This window comes from Hermetia illucens, chromosome 4 (assembly GCF_905115235.1).
Source record: "Hermetia illucens chromosome 4, iHerIll2.2.curated.20191125, whole genome shotgun sequence".
NCBI lineage: Eukaryota > Metazoa > Arthropoda > Insecta > Diptera > Stratiomyidae > Hermetia > Hermetia illucens.
Window position 1 is genome coordinate 97,218,426 of NC_051852.1, and position 23,701 is coordinate 97,242,126.

The following is a 23,701-nucleotide window of genomic DNA, read 5'->3' on the forward strand; positions in this document are numbered from 1 at the left end:
CACACCGAAGTGTATAAAATTAATCCTTCAAGTTAAGTGGAGTCATATCATCAACTCGACATGGATTTCTCGCACAGAAATCCTAGATACTTGTAGAAGTCTGTCTTGATCATAGCTTGGATATGGAAGTAACCAATTCTAGATTAGTTTAGAAGTACCTAATCACTGAAGAAAGGAGTAAATAGCTCCCGAAAAAAGTACTTAAATAAAAATTTACTTGTAAAGGAGAAGCTACGCGTTTAAGTTCCCCATTGTTATGTTTGGCATGCAGCCCGTGTTGACATTTGCAGATGGTTTAGACCAAAATCCATCAGAATATCATGCCTGAATATGTTATTATTATTAATCGTATTATTCAATTTTGTCGATTTTTTTTATTTGATAGGAAAATAATTGTCCTATTTTTTTGCCGCATCCTATATTCATTTTTAAAGTAAAAATGTTAATTCGAAATTCGATTATTTACACTCAAAAACAACGAAAAAAAGGCAAAAGTTAAATCAACAAACCTCAATCTGAGACCAAGAAAAATCTGAGTCAGTAGGCCATGTATGGCACAATGCGTTAAATTGGCTACCATGAAATGGGCGCATCGAACTGGACACTGTAAATCCGTCTATGAAATAGAAAGGACCGACATCAACAAATTCTAATCATATGATTTTAACATTTTACCGTTGAATTCTTCCTTTGAATTTCGACCAAAATACAAAGATTCACTGTGTTTACTATACAAGTATGGCTCGCTATAAGATGGCGACAAAGAAGCATTTTCGCGAGGATATTCATACACTGAATGATATCGTTGTTTTTTGAATGCAACATTACGCCGCTTTTTGTTAGGCTGCTAAAATTGGAAATAGAATGAGTAATTAGCTTAGTTAGTGTAGAGTGCAGTTCAAATTCAGTGAAATATTACACATGAGTTATTTGGTTTAGAAATTTAATATCATTTTATTTGTTCGGATTGTTAACCAGCTGTAGGCTCGAAATTTCGATTTATATTTTTTAATCAAACATATATGTCGCGGATAATTAGTTCGAAAACGTTAATACCATTATTTTCTATTCTAAATAAAGATTTGATTAATCTTTATTTAATTAACGGAAGAGAGCTCGGAAAAACAGCTGTTAGTCAACAATATAATTTACATCATATTAAGTTAAAGCAGAAATTAGAGGATAAAGTTCCCAATTCCCTTGGAATATATCGAATAAAACTTACAAATTTTCTTTCCTCCTCCTGTTTGTATGCGTACGAATAATGACATGGAGGAATCGATTATATGCGTATAAAAATCAGACAACACAACAACATGCAAGTATTCAATTTAATATCTATTTATCTAAGTACTGCATATGTTTATGAAAAACTTACACTGCTCGATTTATCTGGGCTTTTTAATGCTGAACGAGCAGGCGTGGCCATAGAATCCCAACATGATGGAACAAATTCGCCTTCGAATTCCGAAGAACTTCCTTCTGATATTTCGTCTTCGGCAGAATCTATAAAAATAAGAAACATTGCAGACTGAGAATGAGGAAAACAACAGCAATATTATTGCTTCTTCCCAACATACCGGCAACGGGGACTTTATCTTCATGCGTCGACCATACGTCAGCTTCATTGAGTCCCTCATATTCGAAAAAATCATGGTCGGTATTCACTTTATTCCCGACATCTGTTTGTTTATCCAACATCTCTCTGAGTTTTTCTTTGGTCGGTGTACCTCGAACGTACATAAATTCTTCGCTGCTATGACTATCATCCACATCGCTGTCCCATTCATTCGTGAACGATGTAATTATCTCTGAACATGGTCCCGTGAAATGTATGTCATTGTGAATTGGCTCGGCCTGATATGCAGAAAAAATAAATTGATACAGGTTACATTGCGCGATTAATCAATTTTTCCAGATTTTATTCTAAAAATTATGTAAAATAAACTTCATATACCCAAGGGTCTTCTTCGCCAGACAAGTGAGCGATTATTTCATCAGCTACCATAAGACAATGTTCATTGTGTACACCATTCATATCAACATCGCTTACGCTATAATTTGCTATAGTTTGCTGATGTTTATTTGGCAATATTGTTGATTCTGGTTGATACTGAAATTAAACACAAACATGTTCAATTCCAATCCAAGGAAAATTCAGTTTGTATAATGATTCCAAGCCGCCAAACATGCATTTTTCATAAGATGTCTCTGTGCGCTATTTGCTAAAGGTGCTGGACGCTATTATATCTATTTAACTATGCCATTATGTACAAAAACTTGCTGCTTTTGTGACACAAAACAATCACATTAGAAAGTGCGGTGAAGCGTTCAAATTTGTTAGAAAAAAAAAATGTTCGTCAAACACCAACAATTATACACAAACTAGTTAAATAATGATTATCGTTGTTTTTGTTTTGACCAATGGAAAATTGATTTCCATTCTAATTATAAAATCATTTACCAAGAAGCCCTGATTCCGTCGTACCGTATTTTACTTTGTATTTGAATATAGAATTTCCATATCCGTAATTAAATGAATTACTTTCATATAGGAAATCAGAACGTTGGCATTTCACATATACGCGATCATTTCCTTTTAATATTGGTAATAAATTATATACATCATCTGGGATAAACTTAAGTTTCTAAAATTTAATAATATACTTTGATTGACTTTATTTGAGTAGGTATAAGCATGAAATGTAGTCTGGGACCATCATGAGGATAATTTCTGAGAATAAGTCCTGTTCCACTTTAAATTTGTACTACTTGGCTGGGGTTGAAACTAAGTCGATTCGTAAAGTAGTGACGAAGACGTTTGGGTTCTTTTCAAGGAATCTGTGTGTCACAAACGTATGATTGAGAATTTTATGCAAAACTATAAAAACCATCGGACAATTTTTGAGGAGATCGAGCAAAACAATGGACTCTTCCTGTAATTGCCTTCACCACCGATAGCTCTTAGGAGAATTGCGTATACAATCGCGTTCAAATGTCTACTGGCCACAGAATAACATGAAAACATAGAGCGAGTAATTTTTAAATCAAAAGTACGAAGAAAGATAAAGATTGTGGATTGTCGCGCCAACGATTGTTATTATTATAACATTTCGAATCTCCGGGAAAAAGATTATAAAGACTGCTCGATCTAGAATCACAATCGAAGTCGCCTTATTTATATCAAATTTCATTCATCATCATCATCAACGGCGCAACAACCGGTATCCGATCTAGGCCTGCCTTAATAAGGAACTCCAGACATCCCGGTTTTGCGCCGAGGTCCAATTTCAAATTTCATTATCTTAAACAAACTGGTCCGTATCAGTAAGGATATTTGTTTCTTAACAATTTGCTTGATCCTCAAAATTGGAAATAATGAGTACTGTCGTACACAAAACGATTTGAAATTGTCCTCTGATACCCTAAACGATCAAAAGCGTTGATTTCTATGGGGGCGCGATATTTAATAATAATAATAATAATGGTTGGCGCGACAATCCAATTAGATCAGGGCTTTGAAGTGTTTTAGAGCACTTCATTCAAGACCGTAATGACACTTCTTTCAGCATTGAACTTGCCCGCTATTAGTACCCTGATTTAGCTTAGGTACTCAATCACAGCTGAGTCGACTGGTATACGACATCCAGTCACAATACAAATCCTTCTGCCTCCAGTATGGTTTGAAGCGCGCCCTTCTGCTACGAGTGCTAAACGTTCTAACCACTAAACCATCCGGACACCGCGACATTTAAGCAAGTCGGAAACCGGAATCTCGGTGCTTCAATTATAAAAGATGTAAGATATTTGGGTACACGATGATTTCATTTATATATAGCTCGTAGTATATATACGTTGAATATACCCGATATTTAATTTGATGTGGTACTTGCATTTTATCTCTTAATAATAATATTATAATCGTTGGCGCAACGATTGATATTAGAATAGGGCTTTGAAGTGTGTTAGAGCACTTCATTCAAGACCGTAACGGTGTACCCTGATTTGACTCAGATACTCATTCACAGCTGAGTCGACTGGTATTTGACGTCATATCACGATAGAAACCCCCCTGCCACCAGCGAGATTTGAATGTCGGCCTTCCGTACTCCTCCCCTTTACAACTAAAGTTGAAACTAATTTTGTTTTGTTTCGGAAAGTACTAATCGAAACCTTTCATTTGATATCCATCTCGCATCACACCACCCTTTAAGGTATATGGAGGTCCCTCCTTAAACTGTTAAATAGGTGAAGTGTCATGTATCAGGTTTAAGTCCATTTCCGTGATGGAGCCGGAATCTACCAGTCCGAACGACGTTCGAATGACTCCACTAAAGGAGCGAAAATTGAACTCAAGACTCTATATGGGTGTTTTTAAGATAACAAAGCTTTATCGAATAGTTATAACAGATTAATGGTCAGTTAAGATTTTCTGGTTAATAGTCTCAACCTAAATGTGTTTTTCTCGAAACTGCATGTTGAAAACCGGGTGCCACCATAGTCCAAAATCTATCCAATGAAATTTTTTGAAATTTTTGTGACTTATTCTGAATATTTTTCCACGATTCGCAAACTAGGATAATTGCCATCCATTGGGCCGTTTTTTCAATACATTAAAGAAGCTAAGTTTAAAAAGGCACCAAAAATTTGCGAATTGTAATATACTCCATAGGTTAACACGTCGTTTATTTTTTTCTTTAAGATGAGCACGGGGTCCTCTAGTGTTCCACCCGGAAAATACCTTTTTTTAGAGATGGGTGGATAAGTTGCTTAGTACTCTAGTAATGAACTATGATATCGGGTTGGAAAAATTGTTATGCATGCTCAAAATATTTATAAATTATGGTGAAAAATTCGCATTTGTATTTTTATTCAGTTCTTCACAAAAAAACGAACAAACGGCCTTTACACGGGACTAGACCCCCTTAAGTACAATGTACGGCAGTGTAATTCACCGCATGCGTGGAAGTTTGCAGTATATACCTTTCTACCGAATTTCATATCAATAGATGAAACCGTTTCTGAGAAAAGTGAATGTGACAGACAAATAGATGGTGAATCAACTTTAATAAGGTTTTTAAAAGGTGCAATCGATGATTTACTCGGTTGGCGTTTAAGATGATCAATTACAGAAGCCGAGGACAAGACAATCGAGCAAATATTCAAGCACAATCCTACTATAAGCAAAACGCAAGGAGAAACTAAATATTTACTATCAGAATACTAGAGGTCTGAGAACGAATATAAACACCTTCCTAACCTCTACCACGATTGATGACAGTCACATTATTTGCGTATGCAGGACTTCGGACGGCGAAGTAATAGACAAAACATTTACACTATTCAGGCAGCACCGAGATGACCGTACTAGTGCACATAGCACAGGGGACGGCATGTTCATACTAGTAAAAAGAAGCATTTCAGCTGAATTCGTTACAATTGAACAAATCTTCATCAAAGTAAAATGCATAAATGATCATCATGACGATATCATTGTTTAAAGTATTCGCCTACCACCATAGCCAAGACGCGATATCTACGCTGAACATGCAGATGCAGTTTCTTATATTTAAGCTAAACACATAAGAAAACTACACACAGGAGATTCGTCTCCCGGCGTATTGCTTAAATTTGTATAGTCCACCGCACATGTCCCAAGTTTTTCAAGTAACTTCACGTGAAGAATTCTACCCATTGTTTTGATGGTGTTGGTGTCGTGTATGTTATGCATGCGATGAGAAAACATACACAAGAAAACCATGTAAGCGGCATTGACACACCGACACACCAATGAATGAACCACAAATGCCACGCGTCAGTTAAGTACCTCGTACCTAACCCCAGGTGCCAAGAAACTCAATTTGCTCCTTCTGTATATAGTTTCCTTGTAAATATCCCAATACTAGGAATGTAATTATAGGTGATTACAACATCCCCAGCAACCGACCAACCTACAGCAACCTATGACACTGTTATTGGCGTACTACTGAATACCAATTGGGTAGACCTAAACAAAACTGGAATTTTTTTATGGGAAAGTAAACTGGTTCTGTAAGACTTATGAAGTGATTTGGAATCATGTGCCAGTATTTACCAGGAGAACCAATAATTTCCCATATTGATTGCCAAAAGAGTTAATAAACAAAGTTATATTGAAGAAAAGATGCTCGCAAATTACAAAAGATGTGGATTCAAATGAACAATCAGTTCCGTACGCTGAGGCTAGAGTAAAAATAGCTTAGCAGCAGATGCTATAGTCTTTGTTGCAAGCGGGGAAAGCATGCTACTCAGTTTTGAAATATCGTAATAAATAGGAGGCGTGATGACCTTGGCCAAATGGATATGAAACGGTACGCGACAATGGCAGCTAATGGAGGTGGAATAAGTAATCTCATTGCGTTATACTTGAAGAGCATCTACTCTAATGAACATGATACACGAATACGTCAGGCTAATGAAATCAAAAGTGATACAGACGCAGAGGCAATAAGAGAAATAGACCAGACAGTGTGCGACCGGGCCTTATTAGCCAATGAGGCGTATTTTAAGCAAACATTATAATATTGTACACTTCCCTTGGCATTGAAATTATGATATATTTGTGCAATTCATGAATCAGGAAATAAATCCGATGTTAGTAATTACGGACCAATATGTATACAACCAACGATGCCAAAACTAATTGAGAAACTCTTAATTCCTTATTTAATCCGATTTCAAAAATATAATCTTAACGGGCGATGTCTACAAGTCGGAAGAAATGGGCAGATTGCAGAAAGCTATGAAGTAATGTCTGGCATTCTCCGTGAATCGCATCTGGGTTCGATCCTTTCTAACATTTTCACTAATGACATAGCGGATATTCTACTTTCTGATTGCTTGGTCTACGCAGACGACATGAAAATCTTTTAACGAATTACGAGTGATGGACGATTCAGTAACTTTTCAGAACGACAACAATAAACTATACAATTGATGTGATCAAAACAAAACAAAGTTAAATATCGATAAATATTTAGTGGTTATCCTCCAGATCTTACAATTTGCGACAGGAAAACTACTTCATGTAGGTCAACTGCTACCAGTTGTTACACCAATTAAAGATTTTGGAGTCATTGTGGATAAAAAAGCCGAACTTCGCATCATATGTCCATAAAATTGTGTCGCAGGCGTTCAAAGTTCTGAGGTACATAATGAACCGGTAAAGACTTCAGCAATATATACATACTGATTCATCTAGACAATGTTCTCGTGAAACTAATCTCGTCAATAATTTGGGAAATTATGTAAATACACCTTGTACCTTAGACGTTCTGAGGATTCAATATCAGCAATCTACCAAGCCGCAAACAGATAGTTGATTTGAATATATCTACAAAACTGTTCATAGTCATAGACAACGTAAAATCGTCATGAAGCTACGTCTGCAATGGACCAAGAAACAGGATTGCTATTTTACTTAACAGACACTGTAAGGGAATCGACTTTTTTGGCGGATCTACCAAATCATTCACAAGAAACATCAAAAATATAACATAAATTTCCAAAAAGTGAGGTCATAGTCTCTCTTGATGTTAATGAAGTGTTTCCTAGTGCTCCAGTCAAAGGGGCCAACGAATCTTGGTGGCAATAGAGGAGATAGGTGAGGCAATACTAGAACTACTTCACCTTCACAAGGAAATACTATAAAAATATTCGGAGAATATTCCAGCTGTAGAAGCGAGTGTAGCCGCCAATGATAATATATTGATTCCTGACTATCGTTTACGACGTCAGTTCGTTCATTGGGCTCCAGGGATAATGGAAACTAACCAGCGTTTTTATCGAGAAATTATCTTATCTGATGAGGTATATTTTTGGTTGAAAGGCTCCTCCTCAAGTGGTTTATGAATCTCCAATAGATCCGGAGTCATTGAAAATTGGTGGGTCCATATCAACCAGTGCAAGAGGCGCGGTGGCCATTTGAACGATACATTGTTTTAATCGTAAAATATACCACCTAACAAGAACAATACATACTATATTTTGTTAACATTAATTAAATTTTAAATACTATCATTTGTATTGGTAAACTGCACGATTCCGTAGCCTACACAATGACGAAATCTATGAGCGATACCATGACCGATGGGCGGGTCACTTAATCCGTATGGATGAGGATGATCCCACCCGGAAAGTCTATAAGGGCAATATCTATGGTAGAAAAAGAAGACGAGGCAGACCCTGCCTAAGATGGAGCGATGGCGTAGGTCAGAACGCCAGACAGCTTTTAGGGATATCGAATTGGTGGACCTCGGCGCAAAACCGGGATGTCTCGAGTTCCTTATTAAGGCAGGCCTAGACCGGATACCGGTTGTTGCGCCGTTGATGATGATGATGATGAAACTGCATACAAGGAATTGAGATCATGAAAGCAATGAGTTCTATGGCGATTTCAATCATTTTCCACCGTAGTTGATTTTGAAAGCCTCAAGCTGTGCTGCATATTCAATGCCATTTTCCGGTTTCCCAATTTGCTCTCATGATGATCACGGAATGTTTATCGGTAAGCTCCCTGGTGTCACTAAGATATTGACTAAAATAATTCTGGAATGCATCAAGGAACATCTCGGAAGGTTGATTGACAGAGAGCAAGCTGATTTTCGCCCTAGATCCTCCTACATTGATCACATCAACAACCTGCGGATCGCTTTGAAACAGTGCGCGGATCTTAGATCTTAGCATTACCTGCTCCTAACCGATTTCGAGAAAGCTTTGGACAGCGTGGACAGGGAGTGTATCTTGCGTGCTCTACGCAGGAGGGACATCCTGAAGAAACTACGAATGTTGATCAATTTTTATATCTAGGAAGCGTCCTTTCTTCCGACATTGGCACCGAATTGGATAGTTAGTACCTAAGGCAGCAAAGTAAAGCTAAAAATATAATAATCAATCAACAGACGAGAGGTAGACCAACGGACTAACTAGTTATACTGAAAAGTAAACGCACAAACATCCACAATTTTGCAACCAAATCCTATGGTAATGGTATTTTCTTCGCCGCAGACTACTATGTTATATTCCTTGGGAACTTAGAAGGGATTTGAAGACCAGAAAGAAAGTAACCCGATAGTAAAATTAGCAACATGTAAACAGTAAAGGAACAACTTCCGAAAGCACTGAGGCTGGAGTATCTGCGTTGGATAAGAAAATTAGATTTAACTTTCTTCACAAACTTAAAACCCATAAGTAAAAAATTTTGTATAATTAGCAATGGAGCAATATCAAGACAATTTTTTTAATGCGAGGTTAAAGGCTCGCTGTTGCAACGTTCGGACGGAACACAAGACGCGGACAACGATGATTTCGTAATACGCTAAAACTACAATAAACGAACAATTTCAAAACAAATTGGATTCCGAATCGCGCTCGGAATAAAACAGTTCAAAGATGATACCATAGCCGATACGTAAGCCCACGTGCCTCTTGCCTGACAAAGAACACTGGCGATGTGAACAAACAATGGGAAACAACAAAGGAAATAATCAAAACAGCGGCTGAAAGGATCTTGGATTTTCCAAGATACATGGCAGGAAAAACCTGAAGATTAGTCCGAGGAAAATGTTGGAACCTCATTGATAGAAGAAAACTGACGCATATAAAATCTATAATGACATACACGAGCCAAAAAAGAAATCTATGACAACCTAGCAAGAAGAGCGAGGGAAACTTATCCGACGAAAACAACGAAAACGACATTATTATTACAATGGAAACACTTACACGCAATGGACTTCGAGCTAGTAAGCACATTGCAAGGGTTATAATAAGTAGCTCAGTTGACAGCCGAGAGATGGGTAGAATATTTCCAAAAATCGCGAAATGATGCACAGAACGCTACTGCGATCCTGGCTGAAAAGCCCCACCCACCGGACGCTATATTTTCTATTCCACAAAACTTGAAGGCATGGCTAGGCATTTTCACCTCTTGTGTATAGTCGCCTTATTTGCGGTTTTTATTTAATCTTGTACCTTCATTGTGTACAAATCTACAAATTTTATTTCACAATTTTGTTGCTTAGTGTTTGAACTTCTGTTATCAACATATTCTTGGGCTTAACCGGACTTAACGGTGCATTAATTTTGAATTGTGCGACAAATTGCGCGATCAATTATATGAGTTTTTTCTATACAATAACGACGTATGATCGCCAAATGTGTTCGATTTACGAAAAGTGCAGGTGTACTACATACAAATAAAATTTAAAGTTAATCGTTATAGACATGGGAAAAGAACATGACATTATGCAACAACATTCCTAAGGATATTGAGGAGATGCATAGTACATAGTGGTAAAATGCATTTCAGTGGAAATTGGAATCTTTGTTGGCGTAGTAAGCAAAATTCCCCAAAAAATACAGATTTACCTGTGAAAGAATAACGCAAGCCGCAAATTCATTTTAGCGAAGTCCAGCAGTGGCAGCCCGCTAGGGGAGATAAGAAGCAGCAAATACCAAAACGCAGTAGAAAGCATCATAACCTTCTACACACTGACAAATTGGATATATCCTTAGAAGTTGTTCGACGAACACTGCGAAATGCCGGGCTAAGAGGACGCGCAAACGCCAAGGAACCCCTGGTAATGGAGAGGCACCGGAAATTGTGTGCGCTAAAAAGTACAAAAACTGGGCTGGAGATGACTGGGACAAGGTTATATTTTCAGATGAAATCAAAATAAACCGTTTTGGATCGGATGATCACGAATGAGTGTGGAGGAAAAATACAACCACACAATGCGAAGTCTGCATTGAAGTTTAAAGGAGGCTCAATTATCGTATGGGACTGTATCACAACAAACAGAGCTGGAGGATGGGAGAAGAATGTGAACAGACTCTTACATTAAGATCGTACGAGACTATTTATTTGCAGCATGGAGGATTTAAAGGTCAATACTTTGAACACAGTTTTTTAACAGGACAATGATACGAACTACACAGCAAAATCAACCACCGAATGGCTCTCCAATATCTAGTCCTCAACCCCATCGAACCACTATGGACTGTTTTGCAATGGTCGATCGCAGGCCAGACGACAAGTTTAACAGAACTGTGTGCAAAAGTGTTGGATGCATTGAATGGAATACTGCATGAAACTGCAACCCATACTAGATGCAAAAGTTGTCTATACAAAATATTAACGTTCAGTGGAGTTCCGCATATCTTTGTCAGTTAAAAGCAACCTTTCTCGTTGACACCGGAGTAGACATCTCTGTGTTTCCAAGATCATTTGCCAAGAAACACCCAACAACATACCTTAAACTGAAAATTATTCAAAAGCCAAATCACTATCTAGCGTATCAAGCCATTGTTGTTTTGGTCGGCATTTCGATCGTTTACCATCGACTCCGATGTTCAGAATAGTCTTGGCAAATGAATTCATGTTAGCGCAATTCATATGACCATATCATCGAAGATACTTCTCTCGCAATTTTTCTACGATCGGTGCAACCCCATATTGAACGCGGATATCCTCATTTCGAATGTGATCATGGCGTGTTGCGCCATTGATCCAACGCAACATCTTCGTCTTCATAAGTGCAAGGCGTCATTCATTTATAGTCGGCCAACACTCAAAATCATAAAAGGCGACAGGATGGACGACAATGAGGTAAATTTTAGAGTTGAGGTTTTCGTTGATACATCGATCACAAAGAACAACAGTTGTGGAACGCCACTTCATCCAAGTTGCACTGATACGTGAAGCAATCTTATAACGCAATTTATCATTAGCTGATACCATTAATCTAAGATATTGAAATCGCTCAGTTCTGGACCTTTCACTATTACTGACTGTTGACTGTCATTGCCTGTTTCGCTGGGATCAGTCGCTAAAAACCTTGTTTTATTTAGATTCCGTTTGAGACCGTGTTGCATGAAGTGGTCATTCGATTTTGGATGAACTCAAGAAGAAATAGTTTATCAATAGAACCACACGAATTAACACTATCTGGGCCAAGTGCTATTTGGTCAAAGAACTGTTGGTTATGCTACATCGAAGAAATATTCGTGGCATCCGAAAGCATAAAGGAATATATCAAATACCTAAAGACCATTTTCGATTGCATAGGGAGATATAATCTAAACATAAACATGGCCAAATGTGCTTTCAGGGTTAAAGCAATCCCGATTAAAAAGCGCAAATTATCCGCACCATTGAAAAGGCGAAAACATTCAAAAAACTTAAGGCCTACTCAACCAAGACATCCAATGGACAATTGAAAGCAATCAAGATGAAGCGAGCCTGCACAGCCCATAATCAAACAAAGCCATATGCGAAGTTTTCGAATAATTGCAGGAAAACGCAATGATGCCCCGAAGATTAAGTGAAACCGAGCAAGTATGCTGTCCATATAATTGCGAACCCCTAGCGATTCACTGAACACTCAAACACTTACGCGATACGATCAAAGGACAACATTTCACTATCAGGGCAGAGCATACGCCGCTGATTTAAGCATTCTATAAAAAAGGCTGAGACAATCCCACCTCCCCGAGCTAAGCACCTCAACTTCATCGCACACGTCACAGTGAGTAACTTCGTAACGTAACCCTTATCAAAATCTAAAAAGTCCATTTCACTCCCAACTAAAATATAACAAGTTTGTTGCTCGGGGGAAACCACCGAGAAAATATCAAAAATGTAAAATCGAAGATGTTCGGAAATTCAGATTGGAGATCGTTGTGACACACACGGAGAGTCATTGAGTTTGCTTTATTTTTGTTCACAAATGCTTAGTCAACCGGGAACCATTCAAGTGAATTGAAGTTTCAAACGACAACTACTATATTCGCTGTAGGTTCAAGGACCAAATTTTCAGTGTTTCTCGTCGACTATCGGATTTTGGCGTTAGATATTATTTTCTTTACATGTTCACGAGATTACACATGCAGATTTATATAGCTTTTATTCTTTACCAAATTTAAAGGTGTAATTTGAAAATCGTAAAATACAGTTCGTTTTTACATCCAAGCTAAATGAGACTAGTTGCAGTTAGTAATGTTGATTGGATCCTGACAGATTGCACCCTTGCTTTAGTATAAAAATAAGGTGTTCTACTGCAACCTAAAATAATTGATCGCTTTCGTATGTATATCGTTGTATGATTTTTTCAATATAAAAACGTTTATAAATTGTCTATGGTTTATTTAGTGACGATACAACTTAAATACTTATATAATATACGGCCGATAATTATTAAACAGAATTAACATAGAAAACGAGTTAAATTACTTTTTTTACACAATTACAATCATTCCTAACGATTTCCTTTATCTATGTGTATGTTTGTGTGTTATTTAAACTATTTTATATTTAATAAATGATCCTGTTTCGAGGGGCTTTTTTAAAAAAAAATATATGGGATAAAGTAATAAGCGTCTAGATTATTTCTTTCTACTTTCTACAATCCACTACAACAAAAGAAAGTGAGTCTGTAATGGGCGGTGTTGCAATGGAGGAGAAGATGCACAAAACACAAAGATCATTCGTCTTTCCAATGTTGTACGATTCCTTGACAGTCACTAAATGGAAAAGAAGAAAATGTGTGATAAAAAATAATAAAAGTCGGAGGAGCTATATCAAATTCACAACAAGAGGACTAACAAATCTGAATAAGATAATTCGAAAATTCAACGTATGGACGCAATTCCAACAACATAGAAAGCAAACTCTTACAATAACATCAGAGAAACTAAATTATAATTGGAACTAAACTGCTTTTAACTTGAATTCAAATCGATGGTATAGCAACAGACTAGTAAAAAGATAAATCAACAAAAAACTTGAAAAACAGAACTGACTAATGTCTCCAAGATTGTCAAAGCAAAAATGATTGGAGGAATGCAGAGAAATTAATGAGGGACAACACAGTTCGGATTGACGAGTAACTGAGACAATAAGTTTAGCACGGTATAGTTTAGGACCAAACAACTACAATACTTCTACTCAGATACTGTCAAATTAGTATGAAAGTTCAGAACAATGTGGAAATAATATTCAACGCCTCTTCAGGTTTTTAACTCCATGTTAATAAAATTTCGAGAAATGATTTTAGTTATCTCATTATGAAAAATGTCACCAGAAATACAAAAAAAAAACACTCGTCCGTTACAAAATTTACCAAGGAGGTCGCTCTGAATGTGTGAATGGTAAAAATCTTATTAGTAATCCAATCAAATAGAAAAACTATGATTGGGATTAGTTTACAGATTGCCGGATGTTGGTATGATTGGTTTATATTTTTCTCAAAGTCACTCTTTCATGCACAATTCACAATTGAAAGATAAAATATTTGCAAGAAAATTCCATGTTAAATCGTAATATCGCCATAATTTTCAAAATTCAATTGTATGATGACGATATGTGGATTTGAAGGCTATAATGGACAAATGATGGATTCGCCGCCATTATAGCCAAAACAGTTTCGTTACCACCTGAATTGAATTCCATATTTCAGCATAGAAGAATGCTGTTTTCTAAGCGAAAGCAATTTCAAAATATCTACGCGAAAACAATCTCCCTAAGCTAAGCAACCTCTTTTATTCAACAAAGAGGTATATATTTCATATACCTCTGCACAGTATTCCCACCATGCGCTGCTTCTTTAGAAATTGAATTAAATCATATTAATAATGTAATAAAAAACAACCAATTTGAAATCCCACATCCAGTGTAACGAAAAAAACAATGATATAATATTGAAACAGGCGCAACGCACATATGTAGCGTATCTATATACAAAGCCAACACTAAGAAATCATTGAAAAGCTATATAAGTCGAAAATGTGTACTTACAAATATATTCTCATGTATTCCACTTCCACCATTCTTCAAATCCTTATTTTCGTAAAGATGATCGGGCGTTGAATTTAATTTACTTCTTTTATCAACTATCACAGCATCCTGACTATTTGTTTGTACTTTTTGGTAGGAAATTGTTGAAATCGGTTGTTTATCAAAATCAATCGAACTCGGGCTTAAAGTTAATTGTTGTTGTGTCTGTTGTTGTTGTTCGTTAATATTTGGGTTTTTATTCTCTTTGGAACTATCAAAATCGAAATCACCATCACCCTCTCCGCTCTCATCATCAATCGACAAGTTATCGTCGTATCCTGTTCCATTGCTCGTCTCGTATTGCTGGAGAGTTTGACTAGACGAAATCGCAATTTCATTTTGTATAAAATTTCTACATTTCTCTCTATCATCTAAGTTCATATCGTGTAAAGTATAATTTTTGGATGGACTTGATTGCGATTGGTTCATAAGATCGTCGTGCCTGTCGACAACGATTATTGTTCTTGACATTTTATCGTCACATTTTTGAGTTTCATCTTCGAGTGAGTGATCACTATTTGATGTCCGATCATCGGCCGACATATGCGTGCTGTTCCCCGAATCCTCTTGCTGGTTGTCTTCTGTGCTTTGATTACTCTCCCCTGCAATTTGCAGTGTAATATTAGGGTCCGGATTTGTATTCTTTGAGGTGACATCGCATGAATTGCTGCTACCATCATTGCTGTCAATCTTATCGTCATCCTCTATGCTATTAATATTATAATCTAGACTAGGGACATCTGTGAGACTGTTCATTTCATATCCTCCTCCATGAGATGTTGTGGAGCCCCATTCTGGTTCAGAGATCTCTGATAATCGTTCATCTTCTTTGACGATTACAGTAATACAAGTCTTTTCTTCGTTTGTGTATGTGGTAAATGTTGCATCGTGATCGGCAGCTCCAGACATATCAGACGACACTCGGTCTGTATTGCTGGAATTCGTTCCCTCCGAAAATGTTTTCTGTTGTTCCGGCGAACAGACATCATTATCAATCATCATTTCTAATGGATATGGCAGATCAATAGTTTTTGGCGGCGATCGTCGCCCTTTGTTTTCCATTTCTTCCTGCTCGATACCTTCAGAATTGTTCGAGTCGAATTTTTCACTATCTAACGTTGCCACAGAATTTTCTTCTGTTGACTTTCCACTTTTACCAGATACATTTAATTGTGTCTCAGATCGGGTGGGTGTTCTTGGTGAGAACACATCTTCTCTTTCACCTAATGTATCTTCGAAATTGAAAAGGGTATCATTTGATGCCATTAATGCCTTGCTTACTCCCATAATTGCTTCGCCAGTGTCGACACATCCAGTGCTAAATAATGGGGAAAAACAAATTATAAGTAGTTAGAATAAATTATTGTGCATTCGATATAGTCTAAACCTAAGTAACTAGACTTAGGGGTCTGTGTGGGCTCTAAAATATATGGGCGACCAGAAAGACAACTGCATATTTTTATAGTCACCGTCCAATTTAATCTGACTTTCTCATTTCATGGCTATGAAAAATATTCATGATATACGCTTTTTCACCCGCAGCAGTATTTTTAATAATGGTAAGATTTATAGCAAACTCAATGGAAGATGTAGATTTAAGATTTATTTTCTAGTTTGCCCTTTGAAATCAAGATCACATTTGTTTCTCGCTAATTTGCCAGCGTCACTGATTGCAGAGCCCTTTCCTATGAGAGCATCGCCGTTGATTGCCGTCCTGCGAATTAAGCCACCGATAAAACCGATACTCGGGGTAGCGAGACTTCTGTATCGGCTTGCCAAAAGCAGAAACGAACGCACACCGGTTACCAACCATCGAGCCGTGACGGATAGATGGCAAGAATATTTCGTGCAGATTTTAACTGAAGAATTTGCTCATTCGCCACTTTCACAATCATTGCCAATCACAATCGTTCACAATCATGAAGTAACAAAACGAATGAAGTCACGAAAAGAAGCAGGACCTGACGATGTGTGAGCTCTACAAAGCGAAGAGCTGGCACCGAATATTGTGGTTCAGTGAATTCTTTAATCGGGTGATTCGGGAAGGTAGAATACCATCTGACTGGCAAGAAAGTACCAGTGTTCCAATATGCAAAAAGAAAGGTAGTCCAGCAGAATATTCAAATTACCGTCCGATCCGGTTACTTTCCCATACCATGAAGATTTTTGAACGCATTCTTGACCGCCGGATTTGTCAAGAATTGTGGAGCTACTGACGCAATACACGCTGTGCGTGAGAACCATCGTGAGAAGCATCGCCCTCTTTGCATTGCATTTTTGGATCTGGAGAAAACGTTTGACAGTGTCCCACACAAACTACGACAACAGTGCCAGAAGAACTCGTGCGCTGGGTCCAATTGCTCTACCACGATCCGAAAAGAAAGTTTAAAGTGTGGCGGGTGTATCAAAATAGCTTCGTGTCTTTGTTGGTGTTCATCAAGGAAGTGCCCACGGAACATCCAACGTACAGCAGATGCAGATGATGTTTCCCTAGCTTCCAATAGCAAAAATGATCTGATCGCTCCGTCCAACACGATCTCAGATTGAACCTGAATAAAACTGAATTTTTGACGATCGATCCCCGTAAAACAGGCACAATAACTGTCAATGGCAGTGATCTGCCCAGAACTGAGCGATTAGGATATCTCGGGTCAATGCTATCAGCCAGTTCTCCAGCGTTATGGAATTGCTTCATGCATTAGCGCAACTTGGATGAAGTGTTTCACAATTGGTGTTCGTGGTGATCGACGTATCAATGAACGTCTCAAATCTCAAATTTACCGCAATGTCGTCCGCCCTGTCGCTCGCTATGGCTCTGAGTTTTGGCCGATTATAAAAGACAATGAACGGCATCTTGCAGTAATGGACACGAGGATGTCGCGTTGGACTAGTGACATGACACGTTTTGATCACATCCGAGATAAGGATATCCGCGATCGATATGGGGTTACACCGATCGTGGAAAAATTGCTAGAGGCGTCTTCGATGGTATGGTCACGTAATTCGCGCTAACGAGAATGCACTTGCCAAGATTGATCTGAACATCGAAGTCGATGGTAAGGGACCAAAAGCTTGATACGCTGGATGGGAATTTAAAAGCCTCGTGATTGCATTCAGATCAGGCATTTGATTGAGCCACATGGCGAAACCGATCACGACGAGCCGACTCCGCTTGTGAACGGGACAAAGGCTGAAGAAAAAGAAGAAGTGCAATGTGAGGTTTACGCAAGCATAAATATATATATTCACGACGATACTTCTCGGGAAAACTAGAATACTCAACGGGTTATGGGTCTAGGATGATGCAGTCAATGATAAAAAGAAAAACGTTAATTTAAGATTGGCAAATTGAAATAATTACAGCAACTGAAAATTTCAAGTTAAAAAATTGCTTTAGGAGCGATATCCGAGTTAACGTATAAATTTCAAACAAGCTGAATTAATTATTATTAACGTTGTGAAATTTTTCAACTAAATAGTCGGATCCAAGCAGTCATGAGAACTCTCCGTTTCCGTTATTTAAGGAAAATAAAATAAAATTTCATTTGGCATTGCAACGGGAATCATTTTTATAAATTCTACAGTGCTGATCCCGACAGAAAGGAAACACGTGATCAAAGCTCAAATGAAGAATCGCATAAAGTGGGACAACATTGCTGGCATCACGCGTCCCATATTATAGCCGTACCAGGACGGAACCGATAGCTACCAGTTGACTGGTTCGGTTCGTGGTGGTCAACAGTTTGCCAAGTTGTGTAAAATTGCCGGTTATCTCAGGAAGATTCAAGCCAGAGAAAAAAGGTGAAAGTAGGAGGAAGGAGAGCAGCTGCGAAGCGCATCGACATTCGCGACCAAGCCAACATTCTGGACCAGGGCGACGATATTGTATTGTTCTAAGTACTTTTGTTAAGTTGTTGGATGTTCCTTTCCCCTTCCTCTATCTACTGCAAAATCTCCTAAAGGAATTATACTCCGGCCATTTTTGGTATGGAAGTATTTCGCTCGGCATTCGCTAACAAATATAATTGACCGTCCATGAACAATCAGGTTATTTGTTAGGGCAGAGAGTGCATCACATGCCAGAAGTATCGCGTCACCAAGCATGTTAAAAAAGGAGTAAGTGCATTCCCTAGGTTAACAACCACTTCCACAGTTATATGCTGAATCCCTCTGTCGAGAGAGTGGATTCCGCGCTTTAATGTTCCAATCATAATAGTCACACACCAGGGAAGGCACTTCGAATCTGCTCTCTTTTCGGAGCTCGGAAGGTTCGGTTTCAAACTTCACCAGAGAACTGCATATCATCCTCAGTCCAATGGGATGCTGGAACGTTGGCATCGGAAGATGAAAGCCGCTAATATGAGACGCGACGATCCGTCCTGGTCGCAGGTCTGGCCCACGACAATCTGATCTTGGACAAGAGAGATTGAATTGTTGCGTCTGCCATTGAGAAATTGAAGACACCTCCTCCATTCTATCACGCGCAACCAGTGGTCCAAACTCCCTTCTCGACGAAACTCCTTGGTTTGAGCTGCGGATAGAGTGTTATTCGAATTGACATGCAAATTTTAAACAAGCTGAATAAATTATTAACGTTGAGATTTTTCAATTGAGCAACTAGATAAAAGCAGTCGACGAGAATGGAACGTTTTGCCGTTGTTTAAAGAAAAAAAATTACATTTCGACTGGCATTGCAACAGGAATAATTTTTATTACAACATATTGTTGTCTAATTATATAAGTAACATTTTAATCTTAATAATGAATGAATTTTATAAACGTACATCAAATCGGACATTTTTGAGCGACGGAGACGGTGTTGAGTTCAATTACTTAACATCGTGAACATACAGTAACTATCAACAGAGAGGAATTAAAGCAGGAGAAAGAAGAATACAAACCCCGAAATAACGAAACAAAATAACCAGGGGAAGGACGAAGAGGTAAGCCCTAACAAATTACATATGCATAGGAATTCATAAAAAAAACTTCCGTTCCTCAGAAAAGGTTTCCGATCTACTTGGAAAACTTCATCGAAGACGTTCCTGGAAATCAAGCCACCGATGAAACCGCGTGAGGAAAGCACTAGCTCGTCTTGAAATAAATGGTAGCAATTTCGTGAGAAAATAGAAGAAATAATTTCACTTACGCGATTGTCGCCCATTGCAAACGTCAAAGAATCGTATGGAACCAAGCTAAAAACATCATCCACAAAGCACAACTAAGATGCTTGCCTGTAAAATGACGATGTACAAATAGAGGTCGGTGAGACGAAATGGCTTGACCACAAGCTTTTCGTCGATTAAGGGGGTCATCCCGTGCGAAGGCCGTTTTTTTTCGCTTTTTTTGGAAATTTTTTGTGAAGAACTTGATAAACATACAAATACGAATTTTTCACCATAGATTTATTAATATCTTGAGCGTGCATAGTAATTTTTTCGCCCCGATAGCATAGTTGGTTATTGAAATACACGCTAGAGGGCGCGGTGATCATCTTAAAGAAAAAAAATAAACGGCATTTTAACATACAGACTTAACTACAGTTCGTAAACTAGGATTATTAAAAAATATTAAAAGCTAAATTTTTGGTGCTTTTTTTTCGAATTTTGGTGTTTTTTCATGGCTTATTCAATGAATAAAAAAAAACTACCGAACGAATCGCAATTATCCTAGTTTGCGGACCGTAGAAATATCTTCTGAATAAGTCGTGAAAATTTCAAAGAATTTCGTTGGATAGATTTTGGGCTATGGTGGCAGCCGATTTTTAACATGCTGTTTCGAGAAAAACGCATTTAAAAAGTAGAATGCGATTTTCAACCATGAAACTTTACTCACTGTTAATGTGCTATACCCAGTCCATAAACCTTAGGTTTCTTCAAGAAACACATGTACAGACTTGGTTTAAATTTTTGTCCTCTTAGCGAAGTCATTCGAACGTCATTCGAATCGATTAATACGAGCTTTATTACGGCGATCGACATAAATCTGGCACGTGACTTATTACGTGTTTAGCACTCTAATTTCCGAATGACTTCGAATATCAAAAAATCACTTTGCCCATATATTCTACACTATATCTAGATATAATTGATGCCACAAAAAAAAAATTCGATCCCGCGGATACGACACACGGAATAACCCCCTTAAACACTGACCAATTGGCAAATTTGCAGTCGATGTCAACCAAGAAACAAAGAAAGCCATCGCTATTACCCGAGCGGTTCACTATAAAGATCTTTACGATTAACTGAATCCTGGCGACGGCGAGAGAGATTTGTACCAACTTGTCAAAATCGACACCAATGCGCCAGGATAACAAACAATTCGGTTACGTTAATGAGAAGAACGGTACTTTGCTTCTCGTCCGACGAACCGCGACGGATTGATGACGAACATTTTTCGAGCAAATTTCAATGGAAGAATTCGTTCAACCTCCACTTTCATAACGACTACCGACATTTGGAGGAATTTCACCTGTCAGCGATATTTCAAAACCGCCTTGTGTCTCCGTCGGTATTCATCAAGGAAATGCCCTCGCCACACCTTTGTTCTTGTTATAGACATTGTCACAAGGGATATCCAAGTCCAGCGTCCTATACACTGCTTTATGCAGATGATGTTTTCCTAGCATATCATAGTAAAGATGATCTGAAGCCGTTGCTTCATTCAACACGGTCTCAGATTGAGTCTGAATAATACAGAATTTTTGATGACCCCTATATCAGTGACCCTTCTACTGAGCACATCTATGATTGGACAGATCAATCACAAATGCTTCATATTACATGTAATTTTCCTTTGTAAAAATACTTAAAACACAAACAAAAACAGATTAGAGTAACTACTTTACATACATTGCAATTAATTATTGTATGTTCTAATCGAAAGAAATAGGGATATACACAAAACGGACGAAACACACCAAATAATCATCGATGCAAATAATATACATTATATAACTAAGAATAAAAATGCGTAAACTTACCTTGTACTGTCCAAACATTTCGTTTCATTCATAACGAACGTTTTACAAGTTTCCTCTTCACTTTCTTCCAAAATAGGAGTAAGCACTCGTTTGTAATTTATAAACATCTCATTTTGTACTGTAGTTCCTGGAGTTGGATCCCCTTCCAAAAGGCCCACCACGGCTGCATCCAATGGTGATCTATATTCATCAAAAGTTCTATAAAAACATAAAAATTATGAAATTTCATAAATTTCGTTAGTAATTAACTGCGTTTACCTGTTCTGCGGCATATCGTCTTCATCATCGGAATATTCTGCTGGTCCCGTTATTCCCTGAGGCTGAGGTAACACTTCGGCCAAATGTTTTCGAAGTGCTTCAAATGTTGATTCTAAGTTTGCGTCATCTTCCTCTTCTCCGTCCATATCAAATGTTTCATTCTCATGTATATTGCTCGTTCGTGGGTGTAAAAACCATCCACTACCACCAAAGCCATTGTCATCACTCGAAGGATCTCCTTGGTTTTCATTGCCTGCATTCAATTCTGCTCCTTTTGTCAAGCGATTCCACATTTCATTCGAATAGTTCAATTCGATTGGAGTATTGACAGGGGTAACGGTTGTCATATCTTCCGAGTTGACCTCTTCATGATCATATACAATTGAAGGATAACAACTGTCGCGTTCTAATGCCTGTTTCGAAGTACATGGATCACCAGGATGAGTGTACTCTCTGTTCGCATCGTCCACAACAACTGGTTGAAGGTCGAATGTTTTATTCACTTCAAAGGTTTGATTACATGCAGCTGGTTCATTTTTTGGGAATGTAAAGGTACCATCGGCTGTATTGGGGCTTTCGGTCTTCTCGTTTATAGTGATTGTTTCACTTAGTGTAACTTTATCGAAAGTTTTATTTGCCAACGGACTAGTTAGAACATCAGTGTCATCGATTAGTTTTTTTCGTAATCCTAATTCTGGCATTGCGGACGATGGGAGCGCAAATATTGATGATGTTTGAGATGTGTACTTATTTTGTATACATGGTGTGCTGGTTTTTTCCAAATGGTTGAAAGAAAAGAAATCTTCCATGGATTCGCAGGGAGTGAGGGTGGCAGGTGAAGAGGTACTAATTTCAGACTTATTATTGCAGTTTTCTTTATCGAGAAACTTTACTTTTACATTATCCTTCACTTCACAGGTCTGAATCACAACAGTCTCATTATTCACCTTCCTTTTTTCTTCGGCAATTTTTCTACTTTCATTCAATATACTATCGACCAATAATTCTGCCTCAGTTCGAACACCATCTAAATTGGATATTTTGCTAAGGTTATCATTTAATTGATCATCTGAAAGATCTGGCAAAATACGTTTCATGCCATCATTTATCAGCAGCTGTCTGATAACATTTTGGAAATTTGTATTATTGCATTCGAAATCTTCATCAATTAAATCATCTTCGTCATCTCCCCCGGAATTGAGTGAATTTTCTCCAGCTATGGCACAATCCAAGGCTCGCAAGGCTTCTTCGACGCTGTTGATTTCTCCGCTTTTCCCAGACGAACCGCTTTTTATTGATAATAATTCATCAGGAGTGGTTGCATCTGATATTTAAAAAACAAACATCAAGATTTTCATTAATTTTCAGAACAGCAGGAATTAATGAACAGTATGGGAATTTTGAATAAATTCTTATTGCTTATTGTATTTTAGTATATGGCGTTACCAGAATTGTGTAAGGTTCATATGGTAACGTATCTATCAAGAGTATCTAGAATCTGTCGCAAAGCCGAATATTCTGCCTTTGGTGAGATTAATTTCTGTTTATTATGAGCTGTTCGAAACAAAGTAATCATGATGGGAAGT

At 37.8% G+C, this 23,701-nt stretch overlaps 1 protein-coding gene across 6 annotated transcripts in view; it reads right to left on the reverse strand.

The window, feature by feature from the left end:
- LOC119653649 overlaps window positions 1–23,701 on the reverse strand; it is a 78,553-nt gene that overhangs the window by 5,731 nt on the left and 49,121 nt on the right. For 3 of the 6 annotated variants that reach the window (XM_038058467.1, XM_038058465.1, XM_038058469.1), the window contains 9 exons: window positions 22,116–23,439; window positions 21,858–22,055; window positions 14,834–16,190; window positions 1,958–2,113; window positions 1,581–1,857; window positions 1,379–1,506; window positions 1,226–1,243; window positions 676–847; window positions 510–616 (listed from right to left, as the gene is read on the reverse strand). In XM_038058467.1, coding sequence (XP_037914395.1) covers window positions 510–616; window positions 676–847; window positions 1,226–1,243; window positions 1,379–1,506; window positions 1,581–1,857; window positions 1,958–2,113; window positions 14,834–16,190; window positions 21,858–22,055; window positions 22,116–23,439 — 3,737 coding nt within the window. The remainder of the gene's footprint in view (window positions 1–509; window positions 617–675; window positions 848–1,225; window positions 1,244–1,378; window positions 1,507–1,580; window positions 1,858–1,957; window positions 2,114–14,833; window positions 16,191–21,857; window positions 22,056–22,115; window positions 23,440–23,701) is intronic. The other 3 variants (XM_038058468.1, XM_038058466.1, XM_038058471.1) reach the window with 3 other exon arrangements.